At 38.6% G+C, this 26,567-nt stretch overlaps 1 protein-coding gene across 4 annotated transcripts in view; it reads left to right on the forward strand.

Moving 5' to 3' along the window:
- Window positions 1-26,567, forward strand: part of ASPH (aspartate beta-hydroxylase) — a 222,553-nt gene that overhangs the window by 45,382 nt on the left and 150,604 nt on the right. For all 4 annotated transcript variants that reach the window (XM_045998610.1, XM_045998609.1, XM_045998611.1 and 1 more), the window contains 2 exons: window positions 22,754-22,846; window positions 25,757-25,831. In XM_045998610.1, coding sequence (XP_045854566.1) covers window positions 22,754-22,846; window positions 25,757-25,831 — 168 coding nt within the window. The remainder of the gene's footprint in view (window positions 1-22,753; window positions 22,847-25,756; window positions 25,832-26,567) is intronic.

Consider the following 26,567-nt stretch of genomic DNA (forward strand, 5'->3'; position numbering starts at 1 on the left):
AGGAAATGAACCTTTTTATTTTCTTCAATGAATATTTATTGATATATGTAAATGCTTATATAATCAACTCTCGATAATATCTGGTTGGTAAATCAGCAAACATGGAGGCTGTCCAGAAGGATCTTTTTACCCTCATATTACTTTTATTCATTCTTCCCATTGACATTAATCAGTTGATTTTGGCTAACACAGTTTTGTGTTTGGGGCTGTAGATTCTCTAATGAGGGAAAGGCAAACCTGGCTAGGGGCTGGTAGGACTGGCAAGGATTGGTCGAATTGTGCCTTTCCTGCAGTACACGATTGAGAGTTGATTGTAAGGTGTGGATCTTACTCGGTTTCTTTGTTTTCCGAAGTTACCTTTTCTGTTAACGTCTGTGACCATGATGCACGTCCTTTTTGAGATCACTCTTCCTCAACTTCTTTTTTCCACCTAACTGCTCTCCTTATTTTCTCTTTCTCTCTTCCTTTATTCTTATGTAGGCCTGACCAAAGATGGCAGTAATGAAAATATTGATTCTCTTGAGGAAGTCCTTAATATTTTAGCAGAGGAAAGTTCAGATTGGTTTTATGGTTTCCTCTCATTTCTCTATGATATAATGACTCCCTTTGAAATGCTAGAAGAAGAAGAAGAAGAAAGCGAAACCGCAGATGGTGTTGATGGTACGTCACAGAACGAAGGGGTTCAGGGCAAGACTTGTGTCATTTTGGATTTACATAACCAGTAACTTTGATTCAGGGACTGAAGTCATTGGCTTATGAAAACCTGCAGCAGTGTCCTGTTTCTTTCTTTCCTTTGCTCACCCAGGGCTTCACGAGCAGTGGGGCAGCTGTGATCAAACCGTACAAGGCAACCATGTGATCTTTCTCCCCAGTCCAGCTCCTAGCTAGTCCCTTGCTTGGCTCCCCCACTTCTAGTGAAGAAAGTGGCATTCCTCATTCTGGTAGAAGTCTGCAAAGTGCATTGAGAATGATATTCTTGGTGGTATAATTGGTTTCTGTATCATTTTGTTTCAACCTATGTTGTATTCACAGCACTAAATTTAAGAAATTTTATGGCAAATTGTTTTGTGATTAACCCTTGATGCTTGTCTTTCTAACACACTATTAATTGAAATGATTATAATGGACTTGATTATAAAAATGTTTCCAGCATGATTCATACATGATTCTCTGTTGATCTTTAAGATGACTGATGTGTAAAGTGATGGTTCTTTAACACGCTGATATTTTTTATTGTAATTTGTTTAGGTTAACTGATTTGTCAGATAGGTTAATACAAATTTCAGTATAAAATTCTGTACTAATGGTGCTTTTAAAATAATTTGAAAATAACCCCATGTTTTTGCCTTAGGGTAGTGAAACTACTGTATTCAGATAGTCGTTCATTTGTCTATGAAAGCAAAATTTATTTTTAATTTTATTTCCAAATATACATCCAGAGAAAGTAATTTGTATTTTTTTTTAAGCAGGCATATTACACAAGAGGGAAAATGTGAATATGTATCTAAATAATGCTGTACATATTAAAATTATTCATCCTAAATAAGTCTTTTTTCATTTTTTCCATGTATTTCCTTATTAAGTGGCTATCACCTATGGCTTAGGTAGAACATGGTTTTTAGATTTATAGATTTACTAAAGTGGTCATTCTTTTTGGGAGAATAAATTTTTTGCCATTAGAAGACCTTAAAAAACATTTTTTAATTAGTTCATTTAAAATGAGTTTGCTTCAGTAATAGCAAAAGGAATTGTATTGACCTTATATAACATGCATTCATAAAATGAGATTTCATCTGTTTCCTTACCGCTTGAAAGCGATTAGGACCTCTGGTTTCTGCTACCCTTTTAGGGAGTGCAGTTTTGTATTTTTAAATTTCTGAGCCTCTAGGACACTTAACTTGGCTTTGATTCCTTATTGAGCTTAAAATTTGAATATGTTTCTATTTTTGAACATATTATGTATTTAACTCTAGTAATTTCTCCTTTTCGAATATTCATTCCTTGCGTTTTCATATGTAACCAAGTTGCTTTCAGTAAGTGGAGAAGTCACCCATTTTTTTCAGAGGGGAACATGACAAATTTAGTTTCTCTGTTGGCAGTCAGGATCCTAGGCTATCCAGCCATTTGTATTTATTTGACCGAGATCACAAGTAGGCAGAGAGGCAGGCAGGGAGAGAAGGAAGCAGGCTCCCTGCTGAGCAGAGCCCCCCCCCCCCCCCCCCGCCCCATGTGGGGCTCTATCCCAGGACCCTGGGATCATGACCTGAGCTGAAGGCAGAGGCTTAACCCATTGAGCCACCCAGGTGCCCCCAGCTATTTGTAAGTATGTATCACAACTCAGCCATAGCCAGAGAGTTTAAAGTATCAAATGAGAATGGGGGAAATACATCGGTTTCCCCCTTTGCTCACCACTTACATGTGTCAGAAGAAACTGCAACTTGCTCATCTTAAAAAGCATTATTTTAAAGCTACTTTTGGGGCGCCTGGGTGGCTCAGTGGATTAAGCCGCTGCCTTCGGCTCGGGTCATGATCTCAGGGTCCTGGGATCGAGCCCCGCGTCAGACTCTCTGCTCAGCGGGGAGCCTGCTTCCTCCTCTCTCTCTGCCTGCCTCTGCCTACTTGTGATCTCTCTCTCTGTCAAATAAATAAATAAATAAAGCTACTTTTGCATATAGCTGAATACATTGTACATCGGACAGTTACATGGCTAGTAAAACTCTAGTTTGTCTTTCCCTGATTACTCAGGGAGTTTGTTTCATTCTGTTCATGTTTCTGACAGTGAAAAGCTTCAGATTTTGAAATGTTCATATCCTGGAACACATAAGTATGATTTTAGTAATGTTCTTTTTGAAAGTTTATGCAGTCTTTGTGCATATTGATTGTGTCTTTCACTCTGAGCTGGACTACTGTGAAATATCAACTTTCATTAGGTTTAATTTAAAAAAAGTTTTGGGCCTCACTCAATGAAATTCACATAGCCAGGTGTCTGAGATGTATCTTTTAAAGCAGTCTTGTTTTTCTGTGCTTCATTACTACTAACTCTAGAAGATTTGTGATCAGTGTGAGAAGTAAATGAATTAAATTTGCATGTTAAGATGTTTGCAATTGTTAATTTCTCACAGGCTCTTTTTTTGGTCATGATAATGATACTAATGCACGTTTTATGTACAGAAATTAATTATGCTTTATTTTTGTAAGTGAAAAATAAGGATACGAAGAGATAATTTTCTATTTATCTAGTACCCCCCGCTAGTCGGCCCTGTTGAAAAGTCTCTGAGGAAGGTAAAACCTAGGGAGCCGGTGAACCCCTGACTTCTGTGACTTCCTTCAACTTGTAGCAAAGGCTTGTTTTTGTGAGAAAAAAATAAAGTTGTTTGCAAAACTAGTGTAGAGTATTTTGAAGCTGATCAAAATTACTTTGCTTAAATTTTATTTATTGTATCTTTATGATTTTTAATTTTTCTAAGGATTTATTTTATCATTTTCATTTCATTGTATAAATATTTCCCTAGATTTATGCCTTTTAAGCTTATTAGAAAGACAAAATTGTATTCTGTACATTTGAATATTGATTTGTAGTTAAATGGAGTTTTGAGTTGTATCACATTTACTCTGCTTTTCTCACTTAAAACGCCCAGAACTTGGCAGCATGAACTCTGTATACAGATGTCATCTTGCCTCCTCAGAATTGGCCCGTTTGTTTCTTGAGACCCATTGCCATGTGTCCAGTTGTGTTCTCTGAAGTTTGGCTCAAAAACAAGAAAGTGGCACTCTGGAGATTTCTTTTCTGCACTGTAGCTTCCTTCAGGCCTGATTTTCTCCAAGACAGGAGTGGTGGGGTATGAGTCAGTTGGAGAGCTGTATTCTGGGTGCTGGTCGTATTGAATCCTTGAGGCCTCGCCGCCAGCGTGCTGTTTGGAAGAATCACATCAATGCTTCGGGCATAATAGAATGCTGGGTGATCCTGCCTTTTCATCTTGTACTCGATTCTTCTGGGAATTACCTACCTGTCTCGTAGAGCTGTATCCAGACATGTGAGACAACTTTTCTACTTGAATTCTGGTTTGTTTTTATTTACAGTTGGCTAGACTGAATAAAATGTTTTCTGTGTACCTTGACAAAGCTTTGGAGCATTCTCAAAAGCAACTGTAGGCATAGGCAGCTATTCTTAATTTGATTGATTACTTGGTAGATAACACCTTTTGGTGATTGATATCATGATCTTTTCTAAATAAGATCCCGGTCTATAAAATAGGTAGTTTTCTGTGATTTGGGCTGTGGAATTTTCTTTGATTACAATGCATTATTTGGAGAGTTTTCATGAAATTCACTGACTCAGACTCTGTTAGCACAAGTTGATTGACAGAATTGTTTGCCAAATTGTCTGCTTCTGATATTTATTGATCCTTATGTAACCAAGTATAATACATGGGAGTAGATATTAACTAGACTGTGAGGTCCTGAAGTTAGGAACCAAGTCTTAGGCTTCATTTGAATCCGTCTTCAAACCTGAGTCCAACATAGAATACTTATTAAATATTTGCTGGGGTTATTAGTCTTGATGAGTGATAACCTCAGAAGTTACCCATTGTCTAAGAAAACATGGAGGGTTTTATTTTTTAAACCAACTTAAATAAGTGAGAAGATTATTGGACCTTTTTTTTCCCCAAGAGAAATGACATTTTGAATTTCACACAGGAGACTGACCTATGCTAACTGATGTCTTCCGGAGAGCTTTCTGGTGAGCTTTCCAGGGTCTTTTATGTTCCTATTTGAGTCTGCTTCTTCATGCAAACTTCCGGTCTCTGGATGTCATCCTTTCCTAAACTTTGAGTCATTCTCTTCTCTTACAATCTTCCTTCCCTACTTATTGTAGAACATTGGAAGGTTTATGGCTTTCTTTTTTCAAAAATGTCTGTGATAATATTGTTACACCTCTATTTAAAGATAGAAAGGAAATTGGTGTAGTTAGTGCACTGGCATGCCTTTTAGCCAAACTAGACATCCGTTCTAGAGCAACAGTCTGCCTAGAGCGGAGAACTGTTACTGAGACATTTGGGACCTTTCTTTTTATTATTATAATTGTTATTTTTGCCATCTGTAGTCAATGTTGAAATAAATTGTGATGGTTCAGTACTGGAAGGAGGAAGATGAGAAACTGAAGCTCAGGGTGACTCACAGTTCTCACCAGGGACTGTGGTTGTGATGGAAGTGACCGGAGTACAAAGTGATACCCAGCTGACCAAGTGTATGGCCAGCTCTCGGGAAACCTGTAGTAGCTACTTGGGTTTCTGTAACGGAGCCAGTCCTCTAAAATTATGTCCGTTGCACAGGTCCAACCATTGGCTTAATGATTCAGCATTTTAATTTGATACAGAACATTTCGTCTTGAAAATGTGTGTGGGATAGTGGCTCTGAGGCAGTTGCCAAAATAACATTAATTACTCTTAGGCAACTCATGTTTCAAGGGCAGAACATAAGACCTGTTTTTTTAAATTCCTGTTAAAAAATTCTCAAAAAGTTAACAGAGCTATTAACATTGATTACCTTAAAAACCGTCAGAGTAACCATACGGCGAAAGGAGGTAAGGAACATGATGATTCCTTCTTTGCCATTCCTTTTGGCTGCAGCCACTTCTGATGCTTTTTTAATGACTGCCTTCAGTTGGAATGTATTCTGTCAATGAAAACAACTTTCATCTCAATGAGTTACAGAATACCAAAGTGTTTCCCTTTTAGGCTTTGATTGATATAATTTTCTATATACTACTTGGGAACTATTTTTAAGGAGTTACATTATATTGTCATGAATTTTATTGATTGACAGATTCCATCTCCTCCCCTTTTTTTTTGGCCCTGGGCATTGGCTATCGTAGTAGGGAGAGAAAAATAGGGCATGCTTGTTGGTTTTTTGACAGTAAAGGGAGTCCACATCAACCATAGTTACCAATTTAATTATGTCTGTAATTAGGGATTATATAATTAAGGATTAATTAAGGATTATATAGAATTATATAAAAGCAAAATCTTATATACTTGCCTTGTGTTTTTCTCTGGGGCCACTTCTTCTCTAATGTCCCCAACTTTTTTTTTTTTTAAATTTTCCTTTATATGCTGTTGCGAGTCCTGGATCACCACTAACTCCTCCACCATTGGGCTTCACATCGTTTTGGGAAAAAGATCTAAATTTACCTGAACTGAGCCTGTGTAAGGGGCTCACTGCAGTGACGGAGTCATTCTTTTTAGTATGTGTTTAAAACCTTTCCCATGATCTTCCGTCTTCCAGGGTCACTTTATTCTTCTGGAGAGATGATTTTGCTCTCTGCTTTACCAAGATAGTCATCTTTGGCTTCAGTTCCATTGTCTTCCTCTTGCTATACTTTACAGCATTTCTTTATTCTCAGAATTTTCTTTGTTGTTTCCTCTCATTGATCATTTTTGCAGATGTTGTGTCTTCTGGTTTCTCAAGTTAAGTCTCTACCTGTATCTCCCCCTGCATCTTCTGGCCTCATTATAAGTTCTCCTCTCTTGCTAGCTCTGTTCGTGTTTCCCATAGGCATGCCTTTGTTTCCTCTAGCCATTAAACATGCAGACACAGTGAAATCTTGCAAACCCTTGTTCCTTTCTGCCCCCTAGTAACCATGGGAAATTCCACATATCACCAGTTTTGTCTTCAGAAGAAGAGAGTCGGGGGTTCCTATTAGCACTCTGGGTTTTTGGTCACCCTTTTCCCACCAATGTTGTCTCATTGTAATGTGACCACCTCTTCTACTGCTTGTAAAACTGTAATCTGAAGAACTTTATGGGACATTTCATAACTAAAAATTCAGTCACGTCTTCATCCTAACCTTTGTTCCTGACTTCCTTCCTAAAACTACATTTTTGACTTGAAGAATACTGTGTTTCTTGACTCTCCTCTCATCTCTTGTTATGTAGGCGCTTCTCTGTTAACTTCCTTTTTTCTTGGTGCTAGGCTTGGTGCTTTCTCTCCTGTCTGTACCCTTTCTTTCTGAGACTGGATGTGATCTATGTGATTTAAATATTAGCTGTGTCTTTAAAATGTCAAGAATATTGAAAACTTATTGACTGTATTCTTTAAGTTCATCAACTTGAACTAAAGTTGTTGCTTTGGAATTTTGTATAGTGCATTGCACATTAATAATTTGTGCCCAAATCTCTGGATAAGTTTTAAATAAAGCACTCATTATTTTATCCTGTTTCACTTAGCTAATGCTAACCTAATATTTTATTAATGTCAGAAGTTATCTCTAGCCTTTTCTTTTTTAAGATTTTATTTATTTGTCAAAGAGAGAGCACAGGCAGGGAGAACGGCAGGCAGAGCAGGCAGAGGGAGAAGCAGGCTCCCCACTGAGCAAGGAGCACCATGTGGGGCTCAGTCCCAGGACCCTGGGATCATGACCTGAGCCAAAGGCAGATACTTAACCGACTGAGCCACCCAGGCATCCCAACTCCAGCCATTTCATCAATATAGTTCTTTCAGCTGTTATGACAGTGGGTTTGGTGGTTGGGTTGTCTGATTCTTACCACTCTGCTTTTTAACAGGAAAATCTGGGCATGCGTTGAGAGAACATGAAGGAGTCAGGAGAGGGACATGAACAGCATCAAACATGCATTTTAATGTTTTATGCTAATTTCTTTTGCACATTGGATATGCCCATGTATTTAAAAGTTAGTATTATAAGAATAAGTTTGCTATTTTATTCTTTTTTTTTTTTTTAAAGATTTTATTTATTTATTTGACAGAGAGAGATACAAGTAGGCAGAGAGGCAGGCAGAGAGAGTGAGAGGGAAGCAGGCTCCCTGCCGAGCAGAGAGCCCGATGCGGGACTCGATCCCAGGACCCTGAGATCATGACCTGAGCCGAAGGCAGCGGCCTAAACCACTGAGCCACCCAGGCTCCCAGTTTGCTATTTTATTCTGAAATAAAATTTAGTGGGGAGTAGTCCGAGATGGCAGTTAGTTTTATAAGGTGGCATCTGTTTTTAAAAGCACTTAGGAAAGATTCAAGTTTTATCTGTGAAAAATGATTGGTTATACACACACACACACACACTAATTATTCTGTATGTATATGAGTAATTGGACAGGTATAGATAGCCATATGAAACAGTTAATTCACATTTCTTTTTAAAATGGAGTCAGTAGTAAAACATACACTAATACTTTTTTCCCACAATAATGATGATGCTATTTTTTTTAATTGAGGTATAGTTGATACACAATATTCCCATTAATTTCACAGGTACAGCATAGTGTTTGAACAACTCTCCATGTTATGCTGTGCTCACAACTATAGCTACCATCTGATGATAATGGTATTTTCAACCAAAATAAATTGCCATTCTCAAATGGACTCTCTCATCTGATGGAAACAAATTGTGATGGAGACAGAAAGAAGAAGGATTTGAGGGGTGGAGGATGATTTGAATAATATATAATGGGAGTGAAAACACCTCATACTGACAGTTGGAGGTGTGACTAGGGTTTTGTAAAACACAGAGTGGGTGCTGCTTTGGGGCTTTCTTGTCTAAGCGCCGCCATTTGTTGCTGAGGGACAGATGGTGCTGCCCCCACAGGAGGTTACCAGTAATCACCACACCTCCCACTCTGAGAGCCTAGGAAGTGGGTTTGCAACTTGGAATGCCACCTTGGAAAGTTTGCTGATACATGAGTATAAAAGAGCGTTTATGTGATCAGGAGATAGAACTGAGAACATCAGTTGACTGGGATGCCAAATACAGCCTGGTTAGAATGAAAGTGTACCGTGAGATGTAGGGTATTGACATTTGTTAGAGGTTAAACCCACCATCACAACTCTTATTTGCCAGGACAAGAAATAGCAAGCTATTGCTATGTTTTTATTTTTTAAAATAAATTATTGTGTGTGTGTTTTAAGATTTTACTTATTTATCCGCCAGAGAGTGAGCACAAGCAGGAGGAGCAGCAGAGGCAGAGGGGAGAAGCAGGCTTCCCCCACTGAGCAAGGAGCCTCATGTGGGGCTCTATCCCAGAACTCTGGGATCATGACCTGAGCTGAAAGCAGACGCTTAACCGACTGAGCCACTCGGGAGCCCCTACTGCAACATGTTTAGATGAAGAATGAAAAAATTTAGCATATACCTACATGATGGTGTAATTCTTACTTGCTTGTATAATTTCTTTTTATAAAGAAAGTTTGAGTCTGTGGAGGAAAAAAACAATGATTTTTCAAACAGTAGAGATTGAAATTCTATCGAAATATGCTATCCTTGGGGTGCATGGGTGGCTTAGTCGTTGGGTGTATGCCCTCAGCTCAGGTCATGATCCCAGGCTCCTGGGATGGAGCCCTGTGTTGGGCTCCCTGGTCAGTGAAGAACCTGATTCTCCCTCTCCCTCTGCTGCTCCCCCTGCTTGTGCTTGCTCTCTCTCTCTCTCTGTCTCTCTCTCTCTCACTCACTGTCTCTGTCAAATAAATAAGTAAATAAAAATATGCTATCATTTTTTTTTTGGATGGCAGTGACAATTGAGTAGGGGAGTAAAATCCCCTGGTCCTTTCATATGTGGTGCTTGTATTTGATCTTCTGTACAAGCAGAAGGCCACTGGCAGTGCAGGCACAGCTGAGCGGGAAATGCTATTTCCAGTGGCAATTAGGTTTTTCTAAGCCCACGATTCTTTCAGGTCTACCATGAGTCATGAAGTTGACTGAATCATAGGCTGATTACAGTGCATTTTTTGTTAATAGTGAAAGTAAGGTTTCAAAATGACATAAACGATATTTATGTGTTGAAGGAGTGTGTTTTTTAAATGGTAAGTTTAACTTAAATTAATAGAGGCATTGATTTTAACTATAGATATTTATTGTATTTAAAAAAATACTTCATTTTTAATTCCCTTAATATTTTCTGTTTATAACCTATTTTCATTTTGTAAATATCAACAGAAGGACCTGGTGGGGTAGCCAAGAGAAAAACTAAGGCTAAAGGTACTTTCTGTTTTTCAAATTAGCGTTGAGTGGATCAAGTTTAATGCTTGAAACTGCATGATATTTCTAGATACGTTAATGCAGCTACTAATGCTAAACATTGCTTTTTGATTTGGGTTGCACCTTTGGCCTGTAGTAGTTTCATCAAGATGTCTTTAAAGAATTTCTTGCCTCAAGCCTATAATTTTAAGTCATTTCCTTTTTATGGTATCAAAACTTTTGTAAAAGTCTTTAGAAACATATAATGATATCATGATACTGTTATACTATATCTAAACTTACATCTAAACTTGATACTGTCTAACCTTAAACCTTAGTTTGAATTTTTTAATTACTAGTGGAAAAAAAGATGAATTCTTCACTGATTGATTTCATTTCTTCAGAAGCTCTGGTGACCCTCTGTGTTAGAGCCTAATAAAAGCCAGTGTGAGCACTTGTAGTTTTCAATGAAATGAAAACTTAGATTTATAATCTGGAGTACTGCATTTCATTGGTGTAGAGTTTGCTGTGTTTTGATATTTTAATTCTTTAAAAATTACTGTACCTGTCAACCATCATATGTAGGCTAACAGCTTATTGTTAGTTACAGCATTGTTTTTTTTATATCCCTGTGGTTTTTCTTGTTCACATGTCAGTATTTATGTCCTTTAGGGATAGGGGCATGGGAGAAGTGCATGTTTTTCTTTATCAACTTGTAATATTCTTTTGTGTTCAAGTGCTTGGCATATGGTTTTTAGTTTGTTTTTTGATAAAACGTTATGACTGTGACTTGCAGGTTTTTGTGATTTGTATTTTAATCTTAAGGTTAGGGGATTTTAATGTTTTAACTTTGTGTTCCATCTGAATAATTCCCAGGAAGGGAACAGTTTTTACATTTTATTCTCATGTCACTAATTATGAGATAAATGCCCAAAGATTAAGTAGAATTTATACTTCTTGATCTGGAGAGGCAAATCAGACATTAAAGATTTAGTATTGTAAAAGCTGTGCAGAACGAGATTGTGGAGCATTGCATAACGCTCTGGTAACCGCGTGATCTCTGTCTCTGCAAACAGCACTGAAGTCGGTGAGGGTTCGGACAGTTGCTTCTTTAGGAATGTTCCGTATTTTTAGAAGGTCTTAGTAAGATTTTCAGGAAGAATAGAATAACGTTTTGAGCTATGTGAATTTTAAGTGATTCTGATGGGCATAGACATCTTCCACATCTTATTAAAGAAATCTTTCCTTCTCTTTGTTTCTGCTTGAATGCTATGTAATGCAGTAAACACCTTGCTTCTTTTAGATTTCCTAATGAGAGAGCGGGAAGGTGAAATTCAAAGCTTTTCCTAGCAGCTCTGTTGAACTTTATGTAAAATGGGTTGAAAGCAGGATTGGTCTCACATGAGATTGAGAATTAGCTGTATGTTCCATATTGCTCCCCTGCCTATGAGCATGGATGGACAACATGTTGGCTTGAGTGGCTGTACATAAATTAACTGGAAAACATACTTAAAGGAATACTGATTTATAATGTTGGCTATAAGCAGACAAGAATGTCTACTTGTCCATTTGAAGTACTACAGATGATGAATTTAAAATTTCACGCCCGTGGATATTGGTTTTTTTTTTTCCTTACCTGAGAAAATTGAATGGTATTTACCTCTTCATCTGTGCATTATATTTGTTTCAAGGCTTGTAAGCACAGTTATTTTAAGGACATAATTTTTTGTTAGAACTAAAAGTTTTAAAATTATCTTTGGATGGATGCTTGTAAGCTGGGGAGATTTTTTTAATGTTGCCAGTATTCCTTTAATTATGTCTTTATAATTGTGAAATGTGAGTTGTTAACACTGTGTAACATTTATGGATGGATTCATTTTCATAATATTGCATGTTAGCCTTATTTTAAGACAAATCATAACCTGTTTCAAGTTGGAAAAATACGATGGTGAGTTTCTGGCATTTCTTTGGTAGCTGACACTTTGTCGAGGTTTACATCTGGTTTTAGCCAATTTAAAAGTAGGGCATGAAAGTCACTTTCCGAATGACCATTTCGTGTGTGTGTAGAGATAAAGACCATACTTTAGCACTAAATTACTGTCCTGTGAATTAAGAGATGCTTTCAATAAACTTTTTTTCCTTTGGTTGGAAAACCTGAAAGTTAAAGAACTCACTAAAGAAGAGCTCAAGAAAGAAAAAGAGAAACCCGAGTCAAGGAAGGAGAGTAAGAACGAAGAGAGAAAAAAGGGGAAGAAGGAAAAGGAGGATGACCGGAAGGATAAGAAAATTCCTGATGCAGATATATCCAGGAAAGAGTCTCCTAAGGGGAAAAAGGACAGAGAGAAGGAGAATGTGGGCCTAGACAGAAGTGCTAAAGCCAAGGAAAGTAGGAAAAAGTCCGCAAATGTAAAGGATACTTCTGGTAAAATGGCGTCCAGAGACAAAGATGACACAAAGGAAGGGAAAAATTCTGGCAGACATGCACACTCAGCCAAGGGAAATCACCAGAAAAGGAAGAACTGAAAGCTGTAATATCGTCATCGCAGGAAATAGTAATGTTCTTCATCGTGATTTGCTGCTAAATGGCATAGAAAATTTTGTACTGCTCCAGCTGGGGACGATGTGTCAGCTAGCCCTTGGGTGTATCTGTTGGTGCTCAGTACGTAAATTGTTTGAAATTAAGATGCACTGTCTGATGCCTCTCAGTTTCAAAGATGACGCTTGTAAAAACCATGTAATAAAAATGTGATGTAATAGCTTCAGTTTTTATTAATTTATTGGTCATGTATCCAGAAAAATGTATATCTATAATATGAATTCTAATGAGCTTCTTAATCAACTGAATGCTTCTATCGGAGTTAAATAAGAATGTTAAGATTTTCCACAGTGTGTATATGCGGAGTGCCTTTCAGGTGTGACAAATGCTCAGGTAGGTGGGAGGTTTTCTTCTTTCTCCCTTTACCCTTTGTCTTCTTCCCTCCTTTCCCTTCCCTCTTCCCTGCTTCTCTTTCCCCTTCAGCTGCCCTTCTCTCTCCTTCCCCCTTTCCCTTTCCTCTCTTCCTTCCCCTCTTCTTCCCCATCCTCTCTCTCCCCTTCCTCAGGCTCCTGTGGCAGCCCCTAGGGGACTTTTTCCCCCCCAGTCTCTCAGGGGCGGCCCCTTCCTCAGGCTCTTCCCTGGATTTTCCTTTTCCTTCTCCTCCCCCTTTTCTCCTTTTGAGTCTCTCCTCCCCAATCTTTTATTGGCTGTGTTACCACCTCCTTCATCCCGCCAGGCCTCCTGGCTATTCACCCCCTTCGCTTCTCTTCCTGCCACTCCTCCCCAGCTGCTTTTGTCACCCAGTTCGTGCAGTGCCTACTGTTCTGAGAACTCTGGATGCAGTCATGAAAAAAAGGAACAATTTGATATGGAAGAACAATTTTAGAACACCTTTACTGATGGTATTTTTACAGACTCAGAAGAGAAATAACAAGACTAAATATTTCAAATTAGGATATGCTTTCATTTCATATCACACGGTTTTTCAGTTATTTCGGGGGAGTGGCATCTGTTTTTCATATTTGATTGTATTATGGTTTACCATTTCTAAGGAGCTTCAAATCCGAGATCTAACTAGAGATCAGAACTTAATCAGAAGACATTTAATAAAATGCAATTTCAATAAGAATACACTTCTACAAATGGTTTGTGCCGTCCTGAGCATGAAGTCTGAAATCTAATTGCGACTGCGGTGAGATTCAGTTATAAATTGGAGAAGAGCAACCTGATTTGTTGTAACAGAATCTAAAATGTTGCCACAAAGCTTTTATGTATTTACTTTTTAATAGTTCTTTGGGGGTGCTGGGGTGGCACGGTCGGTTAGGTGTCCAACTCTAGGTTTCGGCTCAGGTCATGATCCCAGGGTCATGAGACCAAGCCCCGAATTAAGCTCCACACTCACCGGTGTCTGCTTGGGATTCTTTCCCCCACTTTCTCTTCCCTTCCTCACTGTGCGCGTGTGCACGTGCTCTCTCTCTCTCTCAAATAAATAAATCCTAAAAAATAATAATTCTTCAACTTGTTCTGTGAAGAGCTTAAAAACAGACAATTTGGCCTAATTGAAGATATTTCAAATCAGAAATGAACTAGCATTAAGTGCCAATGTTCCTAAAAGTATTGTGCACCATTTTCTTATGGGCTAGCTCTCTTCCTGCTTAAAATCAAGCACTTAGACATTTAGTTGACAAAAATTCCATCTGACAGAATTATACAGCAAGGGGGAAATCCTAGAGAATAATACCCAGTCTAGCTAATCCAATCCCATTATTTTCTTGTTCAAACACTATGGCTCAAAGAAATTGTAACACGTCTTCACTTGGGGTTTCGTGTGTCAGTTAGTCAGGGTTTTGTTGTATAGGTTACCAGAGCATTGGAAACCACACAGGGAATTTTATGGCTTATTTGGTTGGCAGATACAGGAGCAACGGCTTCGGGTGGGTAGATCCAAGTCCAGACCTGTCATCAGAGCTGGGTTTCTTCTTCTTCTCAAGACTTGGCTCTGCTGATGCTTTTCCTTGACTTTTTAGTCTATCTGGAGTTGGTACCACTTGATGAAGAAGATGGCCCTCAACAGGTCCCAGACAGATCTTTCTATTTAGTACAAAGAGCCAATTTTCTGGAATGGCTCTGACCAAAAGTCTCTGAGAGAATTGCAGCAGGACCGGGTAGGCCTGGTGACCATTTGTGACCGTTCCCGTAGTTAGGGATGGTTAGTCTTCCTGGCCTGTCTCCTATGCACAACGCTTTGGGTGGGGGTTGGAATGGGCCCTGCTAAAACCGTAGGAAATGTTTCCTGCAGGAAAGACGGTTTCTGGGGGGAGAAGAGGGAGGCTCCAACTGAGCACCGACCAGAACAAGTAGCACAACAGATACCACACACATGAAAGTTACAACATCTTAAAAACATATCCTGATGGTAATCTTGCTGCTAAGATAAATGGATTGATTTTTTAAATCATGTACCAAATTTTGAGTGTTATTTTTTTCTATAGATTTTTTTTCTTTCTTGGAGGAGGGCTGATAATTATATTTGCATTTACCGAGGGCATTCTAATAATTTCTACACTGATTTTTTAGAGATAAAAGTGATGTGGGATAAAGTATAAAAATGCTAAATTTAAGAAAATGAAGGGGGAAAACAAATCTAAGAATAACCTAATCAGCAGTAACACATTCACATTATCTATTGCTTGCTAAAGCGCTTGGAAATGTTTTACTTCTGTCATAGTTTGCCTTTGAATATCAGCTTAAGAATTAAATTGGAACATCTCCACTAAAAGCATTTAAAAAATATTTCAAGAGCTCTTAGGAACTGGGAATGGTTTTATTTTCTTTCCTCCTATTTTCTTTTCTTCCCCTTTCTTCAGTAAATGAAGGCTTCGGCTGAATTTATTGAAGATGAGGTTACACTTCATCTAATTGTGTTGGCACTTACTATTCAACTAAAAACTTAGTGTGGGAGAAACTTTGCTTATGATTAATGGGTTTAAAACTCTGCTTGTATTCTGACTTTTACTTACTTTTTAATTTGGAGCATAGTTATTTCTATATTCTGCTGCTTCATATTTTTATCTAAGGATAATTAAAACCAGAGAGGTTATTACTCTTTGCAAAAAGTCATCTAAAAAACGGGGACAAAATTTTCTGAATACAGAGTAGTTGGGAGTAAGAAGAAATCCTGAAAAGAAAAAGTGAAATACTAAGCAAGTAAGTTTGCCATATCACAAACAAAATTTTTCTTTCAATTACACTGTGAGATGATACATCAGATTTTGAGAAATGACATTACTGGCCTAATTTTCCTTAAATTTTGTAGGATAGTGTTTCACATGAGTGACAAGGTCACTGTAAAGATAAAGATGGTCAGTTTTATAAAAATATTTGGGAGCCTATCAATTTTTCCAAGAATCCTTTATCCTTTAATATTTAGGTGACTGCTTTTGAAGAACTGTATCATCCTTTTCTCTTCATTTCTTATGATGCACAATGTCTGTTTCATTCGTTAAGGGGTTTGTGTGTGTATTTTAAGTTATTGCAAACATCGTTAGTAATCACCTTTTAGAAATCTTATTACTACTTCTTTTTTTATTTTTTTTTTTACAAGATTTTTGGTTTTACTTTGTGGGTGATTTGCATTGTGTATAAGTGGTCTTCTCAACATTTCATGATAAGGGAGAGTTTGCTAGATAAATTGACGTAAATCCGTCAACATGAATGCCGGAGTTAACCCAGGAGGATTCAGTCTATAAGTATTTAGTTCCTGGAAAATATTTTATGGTGTTATGAACTGTTTAGTCATATAACTCTGTACCTTCAAACATTTTCATAATGATTATTTGGATGATAAGGACTCCATATGTATGTTTTTCCCTTAAAAAACAGATAAAAGTAATAACACAAGTATGAATTTTAAAATTTTAAAGGTTTTAACTGTAGTGTCATTCTCTGTGAAATGGGTCTGGTGGCTTAGGCTCCATCTCCTGGCTTTGGTTCCTTTCTCCCCTCTCCTCCACTCTTCCTTCTTCTGGAATAATTCTCCATTGGTAACAATTCTCCAGATTGATTAATCTGGATTATTTCACTAGGAAATGCATCTTGGAAATGCCAGTTTTCCTCATTTGTAAATTGAAGATGATACCGTCATGTGGCTGTGGGAACTAGCTGGTATTGGATCTGCGTGAAGAGCTGGCACATTGTTCATTCCCCCCGTGTTCTAGCTAAAGAGAAGGTTTTCTTTCTTGGGAAACTGAAGGGTGGGTGTTATGTAGCAGATCTGCTAAGTATTATTCTCGTGGAAATCTTGTTTGGAGTAATCTGAGAAGATCCCCAGTAATCGTCTTCTGCCTCCTGTCCTTCCTGTTTGCCTAAAGGTAAAACCACGTGCCCTAGATGTTTATTACCGGTTTGGGTATTATTTTTACATAGAAATCAATTTTCACAAAAGCTTCTATCTTGTAAGCCCTACAAAGCAGGAAGTCCTCTATCTTCCTTTTCTTTGTTCTCATTTCATACCTCATTTGATTTCACTTTATGTGTTTTTATCACTCTACGTTCGCACCTGTACATCATAGAGTTCTGTCATTTATTTCTTTGTTGCCTCAAACATTACTGCTCTTGTAGCCTAAGAGATGAGAGGAAGATATGTATTTAAATCTTAGGAAGACATATACTTAAAGCTTTTGTGTTATTTTTGATAAATACCCATGTGCAGTATCATCGCTCTTTTCCATGTATGATCCATTCAACAAATATTCTGAGTATTTGCAGCATTCCAGACTGTGATAGGCACTGGGGATACAAGTGACAAGGTGACTGCCGTCTCTACAGTGAAATGTTAGGAAATAAACAAGGGGTGGAGGAAGGAAATAATGAACCGGAGCCAGCTAATGCCAGCACTGCCCACTCTTCCCCTCTGCCTGGAATGTGTTCCCACTCATGCGGTGGGCCACGTCCCACCTCTGCTGCAGAATCCAGCTGACTCATCACGTCTGCACTGACATTCTCTCCTATCCTCCCGGGCGGCAGGGGAGGGGAGGAGGACACTGCTAGTGTCTTCCCAGTTATCACGCTCATCATTTTGCGTCATTCCTGGATTTTGCTTTCTACCAGACTGTGATTTATGTCCAGTACCTATCATGAGAGCTGAGAATAATAGACGTTCAATACATATTTATTGAATGATGAACATATAAAGCCCAGATCATGTAAAAATACTTCAGCTTTGTATATACTATTGAGTAATACCAAAAAGAAAAAAGAATTTTTGAAGAAAGGCGTAGGCATTTCTGTGATTGCAGGATGCTTTAACCACTGGGAGGTTGCCAATCGCTGTGTTCATGTATGCGTTCAGGGAAGGTGGTAAATTTGGCTCTTCTAGAAGAAATGAAGGGAAAAATTAATTTGTGGGAAGAAAATAGGTGTATATTTGCTGGATTTGAATTCTCTCATTTAATTCCCTTCTAAGACAAGAGTTTTATCCCCTTCCTGTACTTGCGGAAAGCCAGGCTGCATCAGTGGTAGTGTGCTCAAGATGGGATCCGGGTGGAATTCAGCGGCGGCCCTCTCGGTGCGTGAACCCGAGCTCCTGTGCTGTCTCATGTTGCATGTATTCACGCGAGCCCACTGCCTTCCAGTCTTGGTGGAGACCCTTCAGCGGTCCTGAAACCCAGGGTCTTAGGAGTGCTTTTGGCAATTTCATTCTTCTGAGATTGAGGTCTTTCTCTTCAGGCAGTCTGTCTGTCTATGTTGGATCACATGAAGATGCTTTGAATCTGGAATGACTCTTACGGTAGATCGTGGGGCAGCTTTTTTAGTTTCTGACAGTTTCAGAATTTTGACAGGGCTGCAGTTGGGATACCTGCAAAGATCTGTATTTGCTTATTTTGCAAGCAAGGAGCCACAATGACGATCAGTGTGGTCCATCAGTATGTGCATCTTTCTGGTTTTTCAGTTTTCCAGAATATTTCTCAAGTTCATGTACCTGTTAGGGTTATTCTTGGGGTATATTAATTTATAATGTCAGACTGCTTACATTTGAAGCAGTAGCAGTCCTAAGCTCTTCTGCTTTGAATCTCAGCATCTGGAGTAACCTAGGTAGGTGAGATCAAAATTTTCTTCAATCTCTACACTACTGAATCTGTATGCCAAAGATAGACAAACCAGTTTTTTTTTTAAATGTCTTAGCCTTTATGGGCTAAGTCTTTGACGTCCTATTTGTAGTTCTCACTTTCCCAGATTTTGTCGAGGAAGTGGTTTGTATAGACTCTTAGGAAAAATGAATCCTTTATTTTCAGCCAGAGTGAATAGCTCCATGACCCAGTGGCCCCAGGGCCTTTCTGATTCTCATGTCCTTGCTTCTTTCTCTAGCTGCACTGGCCACATGACTGTTCCTAGCTCTCAGCACCTGTTCGTCCCAGACCAGCTGAGGGATTTGTACTTGCTGGTCCAGAGCAAGTACCTGGACCTTCTTCCGGTGCAGGTCACAGGGCCACATCCCTGGTTTCCTTCAGGAATCTGTTCACATTTTATCAATGAGACCTTTCTTCATCAATTCACTATAGATAATCTGTCCTCTTTCCCTGTTGACCTGGCACACCCTGTCCCATATCTTCCCCGTTCAATATATTCTAAATATTTCAGGTTTCTTATTTTTTAAATTTTTCCCTCCCTATGAGAAGTAGGGCTTTTCAGTGTTCATTGGAGAACAGTGCCTTGCATTAGTAGGTGCTAAATAGTTGTTGAGTGAATGAATGCCACATGCAATTTAGTAAGTTTTAAACTGCTACAAACAGATGAGAAGAAAATACATTTATTTCCCATTGTTCTTGGGTATAGTAGGGTAACAGTGAAAGAAGTAAGGTAATATTGGACTAAAGTAACTGTCAGATAGTCAAGTTGGCTGTGAATGTTTGACTTGAGATGCTTCCATCACTTACTTTATAACCTTCCATTTTTAATTAAAATCGTAGGAAAAAATTATATACTTACTAAATGCAGACATGTTTCTTTTTAATTTCCTAATTTTTCGGATGCGCCCAAAAAACCAAAAACAAGGTGTGCTTTAAGGCAATGAATTGATTCTTCAGATCGTGCAGGGGCTCTTGTGGTTGACTTGCAGCTTTCATTCAACCCCAGATAATTGCTTTCAGGCGTTATGGTTATCCTGTTCCCTTTGCCAGCTTAGGAATGGAAGTGGGTTCTGGTTTTGACTCTTAAAGCTGAAAAGAAGAGCTTCCAGCAAAGATTTCCTCACGTCCTAAGAGAAGCAGAGCAAGAGGTGGTTCTTTGTTTCCGGATGTCCTCTGGTTCAGTAGAGGAGCTTGCAGCTGGGTGAGCCCTGATGGCCTGGCCAGCTTGCAAGGGTGACACTAAGTGCTGAGAGTGAGCCCGCCTGTCTCTGCACGCCTTGGGAGAGGAGACAGTAAATTTCCTTTTCACTGGAGCTAGTGTGAGGCGGTGTTTTGTTATGCAGTCCCAGGAACATCAAAAGTGATGACATTCGTTTCATAATGTAATTTTGAACATTTATTTCAGGACTACCTCCTTACCATTTATACCTCATCATAAATCCAGTTTGAAAACCTCTGATTACTAGTTGGGGGGGTATATATCTATATATATAGAGAGAGAGATATAGATAGATAGATAATATATCTATCTATCTATATATATAGATATATAAATTAAACAACATATACATATAGTTGTTTAATTTTTACTTTTGCCTTAAAATCTTCTATGAACCTGGATTTACTACTGTTTCCGGAGGAACACTTATTCATGGACTAAAGTAGATTTGGGTGGCAAGGTAATTTCTCAAAACACCAGAATGAAAGCTTATAGGCCTAATTCTCTGTGACTTAGCAGACTAGTAAGAATTAGTTTAGAATGCGTTTTTTTTTTTCTTTTTTAATTTTAGAAAGGTAATAGGGGTCTAGGGAAGGAGATATGTTAATGTGATCCTCAGCTGCTTTTAAATCTACAATACTGTTTACTTTTATGCTGATTTCACCTCTGGGAAATAGCTGTGACCAAGTATCAATAAATTTACAATTCAGCTGCCACTTTCGACAGGAAAGAAAACTGCTCAATATTTTCTCTTGTTATATGCTTTTGCTTTCTCCTGTAGTTCTACAATTTCAATTTTAGAGACAAATCACTCCAGCTGATATAGAGAAGGCTGACAACGAGGAGAACCATATGTCTAAATATTGGTATGCTAGTAGTTTTCAAACACTTCTCACATCAAAAATTGTTTTCAAATGAAACTGCCTAAAAATCTAATAAGAATGGGATTTGCAAGCAGTTTAAATCTTTATTGTCTGGTGGGGAACTATTTCACTGCTTATTGAACCCACGGAGCACAATTTGAAAACCTGCTGCATCGAGGATTGGTAAAGAATGACCCTGTGAGTTTTCATCCAAATGGAGATATTTCTGAAGAAGAAATAACAATTCCAGCACAACAGACAGAACCTGGGCTGTAGTGGTGGATGCCCGGCACGGATAAGAATCTCTCTGATAATAGTAGGAAACTGATCCGAGTCCCCTTTCGCACCTTTATAGCCTTTCATCTCTCTAGTGCTGCCATGGAGCCCTGGTCCCACAGAGGATCTCTGCAGACATGGAAACCAGCAGGAGCCGCACTCTTGGGGGCGTTCAGCCCTCCAGCAGGTGCTTTTGGGCACCAGTTATGTGCCAGGCATTTCCCGAGGTGCTGAGAGTACAAAGATCAGTGACACAATTAGGCAGGTTTACCCTATTCATTCAGCAGAACGTAGCAATGAATAGTTTCATACCTGTTCCTTTAACAGTTGAGAGACTGTTGAAGAAGGGATTACTTAAATGGGAAAGAGCATGGGAGTTTTCAGTCCTGAATTTGAATTTTGAAATGTAATGGGTTTTATTAATAAGGCCTTTGTCTTTACCCGTCTCCCCCTGAAATTGAACTACATTTAGGATTCATGGTTATTTGTGTATGATCCCTTTGGAGTCTATGTTACAGTTCGAAGTCCCTATGTTGGTAGGAGTAGAACACAGCTGTATCCATTGGTGTTTGTTTTGATAGTGTCGGGTTTTTTATGTAAATTGTGTGGAAGATAAGTAACTAAAGCAAATATAAGTGATGGGGTGGAATCCTGTGTATCTCTGTCTCATTCTCTTTAGGACTGGGGAGAAGAAGGTAGGAGTGTGTTTTTGCCAATGAGAGAAAAGGGAAGGGAACAGTCAGGAAAAATATGAGGAATCAAAAACAAGTAAAAGATATTGAGAGTTTTGCAGATTACAATAGCATATGGACATTAAAAGTGGTCTGAATAGCTTGAGAGGAGAATAATGCCTCTCAATTCTGTACAGACCTTTTCACTGTAGGTCATTGATGTGCTCGACACACTTCCTCTGGTAACAGTTGTTGGTACAAGATTCTTGCTGGGGTTAACATAGTGCCAGGAGCTGGTGGAGGGAATGACAGACTCTGGGACCTGGGTTAGCTTTCTAAAGAGTTGTATTTTACTGAGGGTAGATTTTAATGTTCTTCAAATAGAATAACAAGGAAATAATTTAGTCTAATAGATTTTAGACCAATGTTGACTTTTAAAATCAGCTTTCGTGTTCATTTACCCTGATGTTCTATTTTCCTTAAGACGTTTAAAAAAAAAAAAAAAACCCCTTGTTTGCATGTCTTTTAGCTCTTTATAGAACAGTATGATTGTAAGTGGTACTTTGAGAAGATTGTAAATAGTTATGTATGATTTGATTTTCATTTTTAACTAGAGTTTTTAAGAAGAGCAGGTAATTATATCTAAATCAAATAGGGCATTGAAACAAATAACAAATTCAAGTGTATCTTAGTTGTCTTGCAGCTGAATTCAGAGCTCAAGCAGCAATTAATTAATCACTTTTGAACACGGGGAACTTGAACTCATATTGAACTTGTTTTGGCAACTGTAGACATGACCGACTATTTTAGAGATTCGTGAGCGCTTAAGCAGGAATTTTTTTGTTTTATTGTTTTTAAGTGAAAGGTTAACTTAGGTAAAGAGACGGTCAAGGCCCATGTGAGGTTAAAGAGCAGTCTGCCTTCCGACTTCAGATTTTAAGCACCTCCACTTTCTCAGGGAGTACAAAGTCTTGAAAATTAAATTACTTGCACTGTTGATGAGGTGTTCGAGAATATTGTTTTTCCTGGCTTAATATGTCGAAAAAAAAAAAAAAAGGAGAGGAAAAAACTCAAGTTAACTTTGTGAATAAAAATGCAGGCCTTAAAGAAAGATCTGCTTCAAAGCCAACAGTCCCACCGGAAGAAGCTGAGCCATACCCGTGGCTGGAGGAGCAGGTTCCCGAGGACTCAGGTAAGCTCTCCTCCACCTCCGACTGGATGTGCCTCGGGCTGCTGGCTGTGCAGCCGGCTGTTTCCAGAAGGCTGCTTTACCCGTAATTTGTGTCACGATGTTTATGGGACTATGATGTATTTTTTTCTCCTTCTCTTCTGAGATTTTGGAGTAAACTTAATGTTTTCTGGTAAAAATTTACACAGGATAATTTTAATTTTAGGGATCAAGAATCGAAGGCCCAGAGGAGCAGTTAGGAACACCATGAACTAAATGCCAGGCGTCTCTGGTTCCAGAACTTCTTACTGTGAAAGCACAGTCAGACATGCAGTGTACACAAGTGTCCTTGTCTGCTCCATGATCTAACGGAGGCCTACTGGGCTCCCAGTCCTTCTAATAGGAGGGTCCCCTTTCTCCATCAGAGACTTCCCAGACCCACACATAATGCTGTGGGAGGCCTGTTGTACATCCACATGAATTCATAGATAAACTCAGATATCTCCTTAGTCGCCCAAGAGCCTGTGACCCACAGAAGGAAAATTCCTAAAATCTGTGAATAAATTATTGGGGCAAATGAAATTCAAATCTATTACCGTCATTTCCTGTTTGTGCTGTGATATTTATTGCAAAGTGCGATTTAATTGCTGCACGTTTTCCCTTCATCTAATCCTTCTCCCAAATTTGGTTTCATTTTGCCACCTATTGGAAGTGTTTGGTATGACACTACATATTTACTGGCAACTCCAGTACTCTAATTTTATTATCACTGTATGAATATTTGATTTTCTTTTCTCCCTTTTAAGATCAGTGTGCTGCTCTGATGTTTTTGTTTGTTCAAAACATAATCCTGGAATTTACTGTCTCCCTCCCAATCCTTTAGAATACCACAACTCGAGCAAAAGAGCTACTTAAAAAAAAAAGTCTTATGGGGCGCCTGGGTGGCTCAGTGGGTTAAGCCGCTGCCTTCAGCTCGGGTCATGATCTCAGGGTCCTGGGATCGAGTCCCGCATCTGGCTCTCTGCTCAGCGGAGAGCCTGCTTCCCTTCCTCTCTCTCTGCCTGCCTCTCTTGTGATTTCTCTCTGTCAAATAAATAAATAAAATCTTTAAAAAAAAAAAGTCTTATAATTAAATGTGTATTTGGATTTAGCATCTTAAACGTTACATTGCACTAAATAAATTTATAATTTAAAAATCTTCTTTTTCAAAGCTAATAACCCACTCTGAAATGTGCCATTTGCTCCTGTTTTCCTTTTTAAAAATTTTTCTTAATACTATTCTACATTTAACTGATAACGTGTCCTTCTGAATCCATCAGTTTATTATCAACTCATATCCTTTCAACTTCTTTGCAGTGTTTGGTTTAGTTTAAATGTTGCCTTTCAACCTTTCTATTATCTAGGTTTTTGGCTTCTTTCTCTTCTCTATCTGTCTTACAAACCCAGGTACATACCTTTCATTACAACACAGTAAAGTAAACCCTCTCTTGGTCCCTACAGAACTTTGTATCTGCCCTCCAGTCCCTGGCCCTGTGGTAGCCAGATTTTTGAAATAAGAATCTACAATAGCTTTCTTCACCTTATTTTCCACCCAGTTTTTAACTCACTACAATCTAGCTTCTGCCTGTACTAACCCTCCCCAGAGGAAAGGAGGAACATCACAGAATTATGGAAGGATGAAACAGCATAGTGGACTCACCAAGTTCAAAGCCAGGGCTAGTAGCAGGTGATTCTGGAGAGGCATGGGAGTAGGTCTTGATTGTGGAGGTCTTCTATTCTGTTCTGAGGAGCTTAGATTTTCCTCTGTTCAGGCAGAGGGAGCTATTAGAGGGTTAAGCAAAGGAGCAGAGTGCCATCCACTCTAGTTACTAATATTAGATTCTCTGTGGATGGTGCTGTCAGCAGTTGTGAAACTAGGAATTGGTTAGGAAGCTGTCATGGCCATTGTGAGAGCCGAGGAGGGAAGAACAGAGATTGGCAGGCTCTTCTGTAATTATATGCAAATACATATAAACGTGGTTTGTGCCATATAACCATCTATAAAAATAGAAGGTACTTTCTGTGCTTCGGGAATGGTCTGGTAATGTGATTAGGCTAACAGGCTCTTAAACTTTTTCCTACCTGAAACAGTTCAAATGAGTTTACTCTGTTTTTGTCATCGAGGATTAACGTGTCAGGGTAACCAACTGATGTCATTAGCATTGCTTCCTGTGACAGCATGCATGAGACTGAGTCTGGCGCTACTTCAATTTACTGAACACGGAGGTTCGGTAAAGAACATTTATCACAGTGTCGGCGTCATCATAGCTTCTTATTTGTTGCGCCACGTTTCAATAAACCCGGTAATCCGATAAGCAGCACAGTGTTGTCGGAATGTCCTTAACTGATAGTGTTGACTTTTGTAATTTATATGTTTCAATCTGTGGATCTGGCAGATGGGCTTCTCCAAAGCTGAAAGGATTGCCAGTTTTCTCCTGGGGTCTTCTCCTCAGTTCTGACCCTCTCGGTCCTCACACCAGCCAGGGGGCCCTTTCCCCTGACTGTCAGGGAAGACAGTGACTGATCTGCCCTTTCGTGTATATTGGCCTCATCTTCCACATTTTAACCTTTGTTTTCCAGTACTTCCGTCCTGAAAGCTTTGCCCATCCCCTTTTCTTTATTCTATCATGATTGTGAATTTTGTTAATTAGAAAACAAGTAATTTTGCTCTGTGAGGTGTTTGCTAAACATTTATATATTCTGTCAAAATAAAACCAATCTTAAATATTTACTGTGTTTGCCAACTTATAAAAATGGAGCAATGGATATGAAAAGGTAGCATAGTTGATGAATCAAATATATTCACTGAAATGTGTGTACCTGGATGTCATGTTTCATGTTCTTCATTAATATCTAGATATTTTTCTACTTAGTTATGTTTTGTAATCATTTTAGGACCTCGGAATATTGAAGATGAAGTAGAAGAACAAATTCAGCCCCTTCTCCATGAGTCAGTCTACATAGAACATGGTATGAATTAAAACCCATTTTCTCATGCATTGCTTGCTCAAATAATGGTTCATTACATGAAGTGACTTTGACATGATTTTTAAATTTAAGTCTTAATTGAGTGGTTTTTTTAATTATTGGAGACAGGTATTTCTGAGAGAGCACTGGACTTATTTTATCTTCTCCTGCCTTAATGCTAAGGAACTTATCACATAGGTTTAATAAAGAAATGGTAGGAATAAATAAGAAGAAATGAGTTAAGACCAATGATACATCAAGAACAGATGGCAAGAACAGGGAGGAGGAAAGTAGAACACAACCAGACAAGCTGTAATGGGCTATCTGGCTGCTGTTGGCAGCCGAACCTGCTACACACTTGGGCACTTGGGTGGTCGCCAGAGCAAAAAGTACGTTGGTCATATTACCAGGGAGGAAATGAACATGCTATCTACATAGAGAATATAAAACATTTTCCCAGATCTTACATCTAAAGCATTTCTTACATGCAGTTCTGTACAGAGAATATTAAATGATACTTTAGACCCACACTTTAAGATTTTATGAGCCTGTTTCTTGAAACACCCCTTGATAAAAGCAGAGCGTATAACCCCAAGATGTAACTCACAAAGGGATTTTGAAGAAGGCAGAGCACATGGTAGCCTGATACGCCTAATGGTTTGATGTCAGCTGAAGAGAGTCCTAAAGGAAAAAATTATGTGTCTTAAAAACAACTGGGACTCTCTATCATTGAAATTGC

This window comes from Meles meles, chromosome 1, assembly GCF_922984935.1.
Source record: "Meles meles chromosome 1, mMelMel3.1 paternal haplotype, whole genome shotgun sequence".
Taxonomy (NCBI): Eukaryota; Metazoa; Chordata; class Mammalia; order Carnivora; family Mustelidae; genus Meles; species Meles meles.